The 12400-nt window shown below is 43.8% G+C and overlaps 1 protein-coding gene across 4 annotated transcripts; it reads left to right on the forward strand.

The window, feature by feature from the left end:
* The first annotated feature begins 429 nt into the window (after positions 1–429).
* On the forward strand, positions 430–11778 carry LOC125542650 (E3 ubiquitin-protein ligase PRT6-like). Of its 4 annotated transcripts, none has more exons than XM_048705770.1 (19): positions 430–908; positions 1308–2405; positions 2922–4156; positions 4234–4374; positions 4967–5210; positions 5296–6057; positions 6191–6385; positions 6547–7172; positions 7470–7521; positions 7599–8226; positions 8486–8694; positions 8776–9311; positions 9420–9524; positions 9618–9684; positions 9795–9872; positions 10576–10644; positions 10734–10838; positions 11382–11484; positions 11572–11778. In XM_048705770.1, the coding sequence occupies exons 1-17, from the start codon at positions 831–833 to the stop codon at positions 10806–10808; spliced, it is 6198 nt and encodes a 2065-aa protein (XP_048561727.1). In that variant the 5' UTR covers positions 430–830; the 3' UTR covers positions 10809–10838; positions 11382–11484; positions 11572–11778. The 4 variants fall into 4 exon arrangements, with proteins under 4 accessions (XP_048561727.1, XP_048561729.1, XP_048561726.1 ...); XM_048705772.1 differs by having other exon boundaries at positions 11581–11778; XM_048705769.1 differs by having other exon boundaries at positions 11397–11484.
* Positions 11779–12400: the final 622 nt, after the last annotated feature.

The following is a 12400-nucleotide window of genomic DNA, read 5'->3' on the forward strand; positions in this document are numbered from 1 at the left end:
AAGCTTCCACGACCTCCATGCAATCCGAGTTGATCACGATCTTGCTATTTTTCAGGACTTTAATAACGAAGGGTAGTAACAATTTTTAAAGTTTCCGGACTTTAAAAATCGACATTAACAATTTTTAAAATCCCAAAAAGTCGACTCTCTCTAAAAAAAAGTTCGGAAAAATCAGGCACCGATTTGCGAGGACGACCCAAGAGCCAACTGGCCCGATCAAATCAGAACAGCGAACGACCAGCGATCCCTTCCGACAGATGGGCCCACGCAGCAGCAGCAGCCCCGAGGCCGCACGTGACAGCCCCCCCGCCTCTCCACCGATCGCCGCCACCCGGGCCCCGCACCGCACCCATCACACATCCCCGGGCCCACCCGCCCGCCGCTCCGCCATTGCCGCAGCAGCAGTAGCGGGATAAGCACGCACGCACGGCAGCAGTTCAGGATAAAAAAAAAGATTACTTCCTCCCCAGGACAGGACAGGAGGAGGCGGAGGGCGAATCGTCCCGTCTCGTCTCGCCTCGCCACTTCTTCGTCCTTCCTCCCATCGCATCCCATCCCTGCGCCCGAGTTATTTATAAATACGCAGACCCCAATCGCGCCGGGTTTCGCTAGGGTTCGCGAGATTTCTCCTGCTGCCGCTGCTGCCGGGGTCTGCTCCTCTCGCCGGTGGCCGGAAGCGGTTGGATCGATCCGGGCGTGCGGGGAGTGAGGTGAGGTGAGGGGGGATTTGCGCGTGCGGCGCGGGGTTCCGGAGGGGGCTCGATTCGGCGAGGCTGGGGCGTGGGGGCGGGCGGTCGGGCCACTGGACCTGCGCCCACTGGCTGCGGGCCATGGCCGGGATCGACGGCGCCGGGGACGCCTCCGCCGCGCGGCTGCCCGAGTTGACGCCCGCGGAGCGCGTCGAGCAGGTGCGTCTCCCCTGCTCTGGTCTCCTCTGATCTAATCTAACCACCCCTGGCGGCGGTTGCCTGCCTGTTTGTGCCTCTGCTCGTGCGCTCCTCTGTTTTTCTCTTGTGCCGTCGGTTGGTTATCAGTCCCGTGGTTCTCCGAGCCGCGAGGGTTCCATACATAGCCAGCGCGATTCCTTCCCTGATCGCTGGGACGGCTCGCGATTCGCGTCTGTGGAATCGGTCCATGGCCGTGCTTACTGGCCGATGCAGTAGGACATTGGGAATTTTTGTGTGCGAATAACCAAACTGTTGCAGACTTTTATTGAAAGTTTCCATGATTCAGTAAGGTATAGTACAACTGTTTGCAAAATCCTTCAACTTTGCTAATGTAGTGGCATTGTGTTGTCCCCCCTGCAGAAGCTGATCGCCTGTGGAGTTCCGGAAGAGCAGCTGCGGGAGGACCATCAGGAAGGCCTGCTCATGTACTTGGAGGAGCACGCCGATAAGATTTCTGAGGTCACGGCGGCCATCTTGTCAGCGGGCACCGACATATCGGAGGCCCGCAAGTCCTCGAAGAAGGATGAAGACAGCAGCGGCGGCAGCGACAGTGATGCGTACAGCGAGAGCTTGTCGTGGTTGCAGTGGATGATGTTCCGCAACGAGCCGGATGCAGTGCTTGATGACATGGAGCATAGCAGTGCGGGAGAGCGTGCTGTCTGCGGGTCTGTCTGGGGGCAGAACGACCTCGCTTACCGCTGCCGGACCTGCGAAAACGACTCCACATGCGCCATCTGTGTTCCATGCTTCCAGAATGGTAACCACGAGGATCATGATTACTCCATCATGTATACAGGTGGTGGATGTTGTGACTGCGGGGATGCTACTGCCTGGAAGCGTGAAGGGTTCTGCTCGAGGCACAAGGGGGCCGAACAGATTAAGCCTCTTTCCGAGGAGCTTGCGAGCTCTGTGGGGCCCGTGTTGGATGAGCTCTTGCTCTTCTGGAAGGAGAGGATTTGTCTGGTGGAAGCCCCAACTCGGAAGGCTGACGAGGGTACCCCCTGCAAGAGTGTTGCTGAGGAGTTGACGACTTCTATTGCTGACATGCTGCTTCGCTTCTGCACCTCTAGTGAAAGTCTTCTTAGTTTTGTGTCCCAAAGGATCCGTCAGTCACCAGATCTCTTGGATGCATTGACGAGGGCGGAAAGGTTGCTGGACAAGGAAGTTCTGAAAAATTTGCATGAGCTGCTATTGAAACTTATCACTGAACCAGCTTTTAAGTATGACTTTGCCAAAGTTTTCATACAGTACTATCCTGGTACATTTTCTCAAGTTATTAAAGGGAACAATGATAATCTGCTGGACGAGTATCGACTGATACCGACCTTTTCTGTCCAAATATTTACCGTGCCTACGCTGACTGCAAGGCTTGTGCGGGAGCACAATTTGTTGGGTATTCTTCTTGAATGTTTGACAGTTCTATTTCTTTCTTGCGTTGGTGAGGATGCTCATTTACAGGTATGCTTGACTTCTTTCCGTCGCTCAAAAAATTAGATGTTTATGCTTTACCCAGTAACTGTACACTGATGGGATATTATTACTTTCCAAGCATAATTGCTATATTTTTTCAAAGCTGTTGGTACAATTCGCGCCGAACATATTTCTGTTATCCGTTAATTGTATAACACTTATAACTCAGTAACAGGGCATAGGCCCTGAATGTTGGCTTGTCATAAACATCAGCGCACCTATCATCTCTCCAATTATTGCATAAGTAAAGAGATAAATAGCATGCCAACATACTTGGATTACTGGGGGTGGATGATCAACGTTTAACAGAAATATGTTCAAACACTTCAGGGCAATATTTTTGTTGGTTTTTGATAAATGTGTGTATGCTACAGATCCGAGAAAGATTTTGGTTTCACTTTGGTGTTCTGCCGCGATGTATATAGCTACTTAATATATTGTGATTAGTACAGTGTAATGTGATTTCATATGGTCACAGGAATATTTTCACTTTGTTATTTGCAGACAAGCAAATGGGGAAATTTGTATGATTCTTCTCTTAGATTATTGGAAGATACACGCTATGTCGTGAGCCATGAGGAGGTTTCCAAGTATGTTGCTTATGAGAGGCCTGATCTAACAAGGTCATGGATTAAGCTATTGTCACTTGTGCAAGGAATGGATCCTCAGAAGAGAGTGACAAGTATTCATGTTGAAGATGAGAATGAGAATCTAGCTTCGCCTTTCATGCTAGGACATTATCTTGGGATCATTCAGAATCTTTTGATGAAGGGAGCCTTTTCTTCTCCTGGGCAACAAGAGTCAACTGATGTTACTGTATGCTCCACTGCGATAAAAGGCATGGAAAATGCCGAGAATCAGCGTCATGCTAAAGTTGGAAGGGTCTCCCAGGAGAACTTGGTATGCAATTCAAGTACCAGAGAGAGTTCTTCGAGCAGTGAATTACCAGAACCTGCTACCTGTTTAATTCGTCAGTGCTTGAAAGCTATTGAGAGCTGGCTGGAACCTGGTCCTCGGAGGAGAAAGTTGTCGTCCCTCGATGCTAGCAGCACTGATGCTCGCAATTTTCTGGCCTTGCTTGAAGACACTTTGACTATTAACAAAGGTGGATCAAGTAAACAGATTGGTGATGTGGGCATGAAGGTGAATGAAGGATCCCAAATAGACGATGCTGCAGATTATCATGAAGTGGTCGGTTCTCCTGCCCAAGAATCCGACGACATGATGCTGATAGATCAAGTAGGATCGCCTCAGGCTGGAAATGACGCGGGCAAGGGAAAGATGAACGGAAGTAGCAATGGATTAGATGTACAATTACACTCTGAAAATGCCATTTCTGTTGCTCTGACCGATGGCAGCCTTCTATACGCTCACCCAGATTCAAGAATTGATGAACTAGGAATACTGAACATGACAAGCTGGCCTCGTGTTGTCTTTGATGTCGGTTCACAAGAAACATCTTTTCATATCCCATTACACCGTATGCTTTCTTTACTATTGCGTAAAGCAATGAAGAAATGTTTCGGAGAGGATGCCAAACCAGAGGAATGTTCAGTTGTGCAGTCCAAGGAGTTTTTCTCTCAGGTACTTGGAGGTTTCAAGCCTTATGGGTTTGCTTCAATTGTAATGGAGCATCCATTAAGAGTGAGAGTATTTTGCGCACAAGTGCGTGCTGGAATGTGGCGTAAGAACGGAGATGCAGCTATACTGAGTGCTGAGTGGTACCGCTCTGTGCAATGGTAATTTCTTTGCTCACCTCAAATAAATTGCTATTCAACTAACAGTCCTGAAGTTATATTGTTACCCATCTTTCCAGGCTTGAACAGGGCTTGGAGTCGGATCTGTTTCTGCTGCAATGCTGTGCTGCATTATCTTCTCCAGAGTTCTTTGTGAAGACCATTCAAGAAAGATTTGGTTTGTCGAATTATATATCTCTGGTTCTCACGGAACAGAATGAGTAAGCCCCAAGTTGTTCTATAATGACATCAACTTCTATTTCTGTTAACATATTGCTTCCTTCAATTTTCGGTGGTACATGTATGTACTTTTTGTGTTGATAATCCAGTTAACTGCTTGTTGTCACTACTTGCCACATGAACATTTTCATTGATCAGTGATCACACAAGTTAAAAATGACTTAAACCCTGCGTTCATCAACATACTTGTGTAACCATGTATTAGTCTATTTTATATTCTGGTCTTGTGGAGTATGCTCAGTTTTATCTTCATTGATCTATTTCTGTCATTACCACTAAGCTATTGTCGTTAACCACTCCATTTGATTGTTCTTTTGTGACGGTGGGAAGTACACAGCTTGTCATGCTGTGATATATTGAACTCTTTTAAGTTTACTATGTCTTTTTTTAGTTGCGCATTTGAGTGATGTTCAGGTCAACTTTTTTTTTTGTTTATCATATGATGACACAACAGCTTTAGGCAATATCTCCTTGTTGCTTCTGTGCATTTCCTGTCAATGTTTTCATCGTATCCAGATTATAATAGTTTGCCTGGTCAGTTTTGTTAAATGCTGATTTTTTTATGTCTTTCAGATATGAGCCAGTTCTGATGCAAGAAATGCTAGTTTTTCTTATACAACTAGTCAAAGAACGCAGATTTATTGGGCGTTCGACAGCAGACAACTTGAAGAGAGAATTGATTTATAAATTGGCTGTTGGAGATGCCACCCATAGCCAGATTGTGAAGTCTCTTCCCAGGGACCTTTCGTCAAGTGACCAACTTCAAAGTGTTCTAGATTCACTCGCAGTTTACTCTAATCCATCTGGAATGAAACAGGTTTTAATCCTTGAAATTGTATAACATGCTTCAGCGATTCCTTCTTTACATTTGAATGCATGACTAATAAGAAAAATTATCACAGGGCAAGTATGTGCTTCGCAAAGCATTCTGGAAGGAATTGGACTTGTATCACCCGCGCTGGAATTCCAGAGAAATACAGATTGCTGAAGAGAGATATTACCGTTTTTGCAAAGTTTCTGCTCTTAACGCTCAACTACCTCAATGGACTCATGTTTTTAGCCCTCTGCGCAGTATTTCTAAGATAGCCACCTCCAAAGCTGTCCTTCAAATTGTTCGTGCTGTTCTCTTCTATGCTGTTTACACCGAAGCATCATCGGTATCACGTGCCCCGGACAATGTTCTTGTGATGGGTTTGCACCTTCTTTCGTTGGCACTTGATATATGTGAATCAGAGAGTCAAATGTATGCGGACAAATATGGGATGGACATAGTGCAGCATGATGCTGAATCATGGGTTGTCCTGTCATCGTATGCAGAAGAGACTTTTCCTATATTGACCTACTCTACTGAATCAGTCTCTCCAGAGTCTGACAAAGTAAAGAATGAGAGCATGCTAACCTTGCTTGTTTCACTAATGCGCAAGTACAACGAAGAGAATGACAACACCTTTTCTGGATCCAAGTACTGCAATGTTCCATCTCTAGTTGAGAGTTTGTTAAAAAGATTCGCCAAGTTAAGTAAGCAGTGCATGTCTGCATTAAGACAAATGGCACCGCAAGTAGTTCCATCTATTCCGGATCATGGTAGCACTAAACAGAATTCTGGATCTCCAGATCTAATGGACAAGAAGGCAAAAGCGCGCCAACGTCAGGCCGCAATCATGGTAAATTCTTAATTAAAAAAAATTATCTATATATTCTCGAGGCATCTTGAGTTTCAGCTTTCGTCAAATAAATTGTTTGGATGGACTTACAAAACCTGGGCATATAATTTTTCGTGTCTAATCTGTATGTCAGGCAAAAATGAAAGCAGAGCAGTCAAAATTTGCTGAAAGTATGAAGGCATCAGAAAATGAAGGGCATCCTGATGCAACATTTGAGCCAGATGCATCCAGTTCAACCGCCGTTGCCTCTGAGGAGTCACGACCAGTTTGCTCTCTATGCCGGGATTCGGATTCCAAAAGTCCACTCTGCTATTTGATTCTTCTTCAGGTAATAATCCTTGACTCGACAATGGTGATTCTCTGTTCTGTAGTAATTTGTCAACATAAAGTACCTTTCTATGTCCCATGTGCAAAAGCATGGCAATTGGACTGGAATTTTCTGTTATGTTATGTTGGTCGTATAGTATTCTTACCTGTTCTATAATCTAGAAATCTCGGCTTGCAACTTTTGTTGAAACGGGCAATCCGTCCTGGGATAATTTGAGCCAATCAAAGAAGACATCTGGGTCCATCAGACGGGAAAAATCAACTGATTCCTCGGGTGCTGGGTCTTCTAGTTCAGAGGAACTTGTCAGGGATACACCGATAGAACCTTCCTTTGAATTAGACAGCATGGAAGTTGACGCATTTCTTGATTTCTCAAATGAGCAACATCCACTGATAAGATATATATCATGTTTCCCAAGTGGACGCTGTACTGGCAATGCAGATGACAATATCTCCCTTGAGACAATTGAGGCTGATGTATACAAGTCTATCGTAAATGATCTGGCTGGCATTCAAGGTGGTGAGCAGAGTTTGTCTACTTCAAATCTCACAGCTGGCTCCAAGACAAGCACAAGCCCTAAAAGTTCTGTTCTGGGAACATATGTTACTTGTCTTTCAACAAAATACCGTCTTTCTTCTTTCTGTGATGTAGCCTCCAAATCTTCTGCCCCAGTAACAATAAGAAACAGATTTGGTCCTGTTGATTGTGATGGCATCCACATCTCTTCTTGTGGACATGCTGTACATCAAGAATGTCATGATCGATATTTGTTTTCCTTGAAACAAAGGTATGCTGCACGGTTTCCATTCAAATCCCTTGAATTCATTCATGTAAAGTTCAAATAGGATTCACTATTTCATATTGTTCCTTTGAGTAGTTTTCTGTTTGAATTGGCATCTCACAGTTATCCATACAAATATAATAAGCATGAGTTGTCTTTGATCCAACCAATTCAGACCATCCGAAAAGCATTATTAATCCAATGGAGCCTCCATTAGTGGTTGTCTTATGATGGCTTCTCACACTTCTCTTGATTGAATCTACAATTTCAGTGCAGCAACTTTACTTTTTTGTTTCTTGACAGATATATCAGGAGACTAGGTTTCGAAGGAGGTCAGATTGTTGATCCTGATCTGGTATTTTCTACTGATGCATTAGACACTTTTGTCTTCTTTCTTTTGCTAATTCTGTACTTACACCTAGCTTTGTACAGGGAGAGTTGCTGTGTCCAGTGTGTCGCAGATTTGCAAATTCCATTCTTCCAGCATCACCGGATTTCTCTGGTATAACTAGGAAGGCGATGCCAACTGCTCAAACCATGCCTACTGAAGCTGCTGCAACTATACATAATTTACAATTCCCTCGCGCACTGGCCCTCCTTGAAAGTGCCAGAAAAATTGTTGGACAAAGCACATTTCTAAAAGCTTTTCCTGGGAATGTGAATGACACTGCGGAGCCAGCTTTAGATCCTTCCCTTCGAAGACTCACTATGCTTTACTATCCTCGCAGCAAAAGCAGCTTTTCAGCATCTGAAAGGTTAAGCCCATCCTTGTTTCTCTGGGAAACACTTCGGTACTCTGTCATTTCAACAGAGATTGCTTCTCGTGATAGAATGTCAAGCTATTCTACTCAATCGAAGTCTTGCTTAGAATCTCTGCGCAGTGAATTGAATTCATCGAGTGGATTCATATTGTCTCTATTGTTTCGTGTTTCTCACTCTGCACGTGTTCTGAACCGCCGTGAGGTTCTTCTGAGATTTGAAGGTATCCAACTGTTAGCAGGGTCTATTTGCTCGGGTATTTCTGGTGATAAAGATCTTTTGGATGCTACCAAGCGAAAAGGTATTTAGGGCACCTTGGCCCCCTTTGTACAATCTTCATACCGCAAGATTTTTTCCAGTGTTGTTTCTTAGTACTCACCTACTATAGCTATCACGGTAAATTATATAGTTACTAAAAAGATCAGATGGTTAACTTGTATGATGTACCTAATTTCGTGTTTTTGGATCTTGTTTACTGGAAATTCAAATCACTATAACTTGCATGTGCAGGAATATACCATATTTGTGTATCCTCTTCCTCACATTTCCATTTTTGATAGGCACTTCGCTACCTATGGTTGACCCGGAAAGTGAGGGTGAAATATTTCCTGATATTCAATTTTGGAAGCAATGTGCTGATCCAATCCTTGCTCAAGATCCATTTTCTTCATTGATGTCAGCACTTTTCTGTCTACCTGTTGAAGTTTTGACATCCACAGAATTCTTCATCCCTATTGTTCATCTATTCTACATTGTTTGTGTCATTCAGGTATACTGTTCTGCAATCTCCCACCACCTACATATTTCTGTTATGGTGTATTTCTCTGTTAACATATGCATTGTGCTGTAGGCACTAATAACATGCTATCGGGAAGAAGCCTTTGACAGATCAAACTTCCGTAACTGCCTTCTCAACGATGTTTGCCAGGAGATGTCAGGATATGATATTGCTAGAGAATATTTTGTATCTAAGCACATCGATCCCTCTTGTGATCCAAAAGATATGGTACGGAGATTAACACATCCTTATCTTCGGAGGTGTGCATTGCTTTGGGAGCTGCTAAAATCCTCTTCCTCAGCACCCTTATATGACAGTTCCAATATTTGGGAAGGGTCACATCTTCACTTAGATAGTAGCACAGCGGAAGGCAATTCTTCACTGGCAATTGAGCTGGATGGAATACGAGAACTGGAACACCTCTTTCAAATTCAGCCACTGGACCTGATTCTCAAAGATGAGTGTGTACACATGCTTGCCTTAAGATGGTCTCAACATTTCTGTGAAGACTACAGATCTCGCAAGTATAGAGGCATCCTCTTTTCTACCCCCGCAGTCCCATTCAGGCTGATGCAGTTACCACCTGTCTACCAAGTTCTCCTAGAAAGGTTTAGTTTGAATCTTCTAAGTTTTCTGGTCTGTGTACGTGTGTGTTCAGTGGCTTCAGGAGCTTGACTTTGGTTTGCAACTTAACATCTTACTCTTTTGTCCACCAGATATGTCAAGATGCAATGCCCTGATTGTGGTTCAGTGCCTGATGAGCCAGCGTTATGTTTGCTTTGTGGCAAACTATGTTCACCTAGTTGGAAACCATGCTGCAGGTGAGTGTTTCAGCTTTTGTACTCCCCACTCCACCAATGTTTGTTCTTCTGTAATTTATGAAATGTTAAACCTGTTCTTTTTCTAATGTTTAGGGCTGGTAAATGCCTAAATCATGCGTCTCAGTGTGGTGCTGGTGTTGGCATATTTCTTTTGGTGAGGGTATGTGTCACATCATCCCACTTCATCCGATGAAGTTGCTGTCAAATTTTTCTGCTATTTTTTTTGTGATATGAAAAGATCTTGTCGGTTTTGATAGTTGCTCTTTGCAGAAAACAACAATCCTGTTGCAACGATCGGCTCGTCTTGCATTTTGGCCATCTCTGTACCTTGATGCTTTCGGTGAGGAGGTATTGGACTTACTAATGAACTTTTTCATTTAATACTTGAGCCTTTTTTCAGCCACTCCGGATATACTGTATTTCATCCATGTATGATTCCATATCAGTACCTGCTGCCAAATCAACTGAAGAACATAGGCAATGTAGTATATCTGTTACTGAATTAATGTGAGGAACCGTCTCCACCAAATAATCGAGTGAACTGACCAACCAATATTTTTTTCGACTGAAAACTGACCAACCGATATTTTTTTTGACTGAAAACTGACCAACCAATATAGCTGCCGGGTCCATGAGGGACGCTATCAAAGAATCTGGCGACACTTAGACTGCAGTCTGCTGCACCACCACCATCCTAGAATATGCACCATGATATGATGCAAATATGATTTAACCTAATCATACAATAGTTGAGATTGAGGGTTTGAGCATTGCATGTAGAGTGAATTGCGTGAACTGCCACAGACTTAGCCGTAAATCTTTTGAAGCATATCATGGTGTTCCATTTCCTGCCTACAAAAAGAGAAATGGTTCTTTTTGATGGTTACCTCATGATACAAAGCTATGAAGTATGCAACACCTCGTGATAGTATGCGCTGCCAAGTGGTGCACCAAACAAATGATATGACCAAAGGCTGTCGGGATTTTTTCTTTTGTTTTTTGAGCTATCTTGTACCCCCTGCTTATGCATGTATGTACCTTTTGGATGCAGGATCATGAAATGCACAGAGGAAAGCCCTTGTATCTTAGCCAAGAAAGATACGCAGCCCTCACATATCTGGTAACAGTCTCCTTTGCTTATCCTCTATATTTTTCAAGGATCTATTCTATGTTCAAGATGGGATAACATGTTCTCTTTTGATTTGATAGGTGGCATCTCATAGCCTTGACCGGACTTCTGAAGTTCTGCGGCAAACAACCATCAGCTTTTATACATCTGATTAAGTGCATCGTTTTGAGGAACAATGCCCAAAGGTTTGGATAATGTTTGTTTTTATCATGGAATACTTGGAAGTGCTGTGAAGCATTGTATGTTTTCCAGGATTAAGATAACTGGCATATCACCCATCCCATAGTAGCCCTGCTGTTACTATTACCTCCCTCCCAAAAAGCTATTCTTAAATTTGTCTAGATACAGATGTATCTAGATACTTTTTAGTGTTAGATACATGTGTATTAGACAAATCTAAGACAGGCTTTTTGGGACGGATGTAACATTCCTCTACTGACTGTTCTAGTCAAAGCATATGGGTTCAGAAACTATTTTTTTTTACAACAGAGCTCATACAGTACTACATGACAAGAAAGAATATGGTTTGACATAGTCAGGTACTCCCTCTGTAAAGAAATATAAGAGTGTTTCGATCACTACTTAGTGATCTAAACGCTCTTATATTTCTTTACGGAGGGAGTAGTTTGCAATGTTATATTTCATGCTCATATTATATATCCCCACCATTTATGTCTGCATTTCTTGCTGCGGTACGAACCATGGTAACCATGTTGATCTTTGTGTAGCTGTTTTATTGACAGGATCATGTGATGTGCATATTTTCTGGGAACTGTCATCTAGCTTCATATTCATGCTTTCCAGTGATAGCGAATTGCATCCATTCCCAAGGTGATAACCACAGCATTTTGTTGTGCACAGCATGGCCACACATGTTTTCTCTTTGATTTCCCCTTTCTGAAACTTGTCTCATCTTAGGTGGCGCAGATTCTATCAGACTATCAAGCCATGCGTCGGTGTTTCAGACCTCGTTCGCGCACAATGTACAGCGGTGCCTATGGTGCCCCTTTTTTCTTTCCTTGTTCGTTCTGTTAGCATGTGACCGGATGGTTGGTTGAACTGTTGACATTGTACAAATTCGCCGTGCGAAACTATCTGCAAGAAATGTAGGCTTTAAACTGGTAACTGCCGTCATTTGTAGTGTCATGCAGTATGCATCCCTTTTTATTTTTTTGCTTGAAAACCCCCCGCTCACGCACAAAAAGAACAAACTTGAACCAAAGTAGATAAATCTGGGAATAGTATGTGTATGTGATCCAGTCAAAAGGCAGTAACCCTAGTGATCTTATAAAACCGCAATTCTTCAAAAATTGTAGGCAGGTGTCAACCAAAAGCATATAGAATGGGAAATGCTTGTGTTCACCCTACGGAGACCTCAAGCAGCCTCATGTCCTTGTGTCATCCGGTGGCTGCCGTTGGTCGGCGCCCTTGAGGTCAGCCCCGTCGCACCCCTACTCTTCCTTCTCGGGCTCCTTGCCATAATAATCTCTAGGATTTGCCTACTCTTCCTTCTACGGCCCACTGGCCCGCCCATGCCATGCAGATTTCTGTAATATAGACCTGCTACTGGGCTATGGCCCACTGGCCCGCCCAACAATTTGGGTGAAGCTCTGCCACTGCTCCTTGCCATAATCTCTCTCTAGAATGTAAGGCTACAGAAAATACTGCAACATCACTCTTGTTGCAAAGGGAGCTGCTTGCATGGGCACATCCGACGGTCATTAGCGGGTCCATCCAATGGTCATGG

This window comes from Triticum urartu, chromosome 3 (genome assembly GCF_003073215.2).
Source record: "Triticum urartu cultivar G1812 chromosome 3, Tu2.1, whole genome shotgun sequence".
In the NCBI taxonomy this organism is placed as follows: Eukaryota; Viridiplantae; Streptophyta; class Magnoliopsida; order Poales; family Poaceae; genus Triticum; species Triticum urartu.

What these genes read in the sequence shown, in the direction of transcription:
- LOC125542650 (XM_048705770.1), top strand. Translation starts at nt 831, where the DNA reads ATGGCCGGGATCGACGGCGCCGGGGACGCCTCCGCCGCGCGGCTGCCC. An exon ending in GTGAGGATGCTCATTTACAG is followed by an intron (nt 2,406 to 2,921) that starts GTATGCTTGACT and finishes TGTTATTTGCAG; the next exon opens with ACAAGCAAATGGGGAAATTT. An exon ending in TTGATGCTTTCGGTGAGGAG is followed by an intron (nt 9,873 to 10,575) that starts GTATTGGACTTA and finishes TTTTGGATGCAG; the next exon opens with GATCATGAAATGCACAGAGG.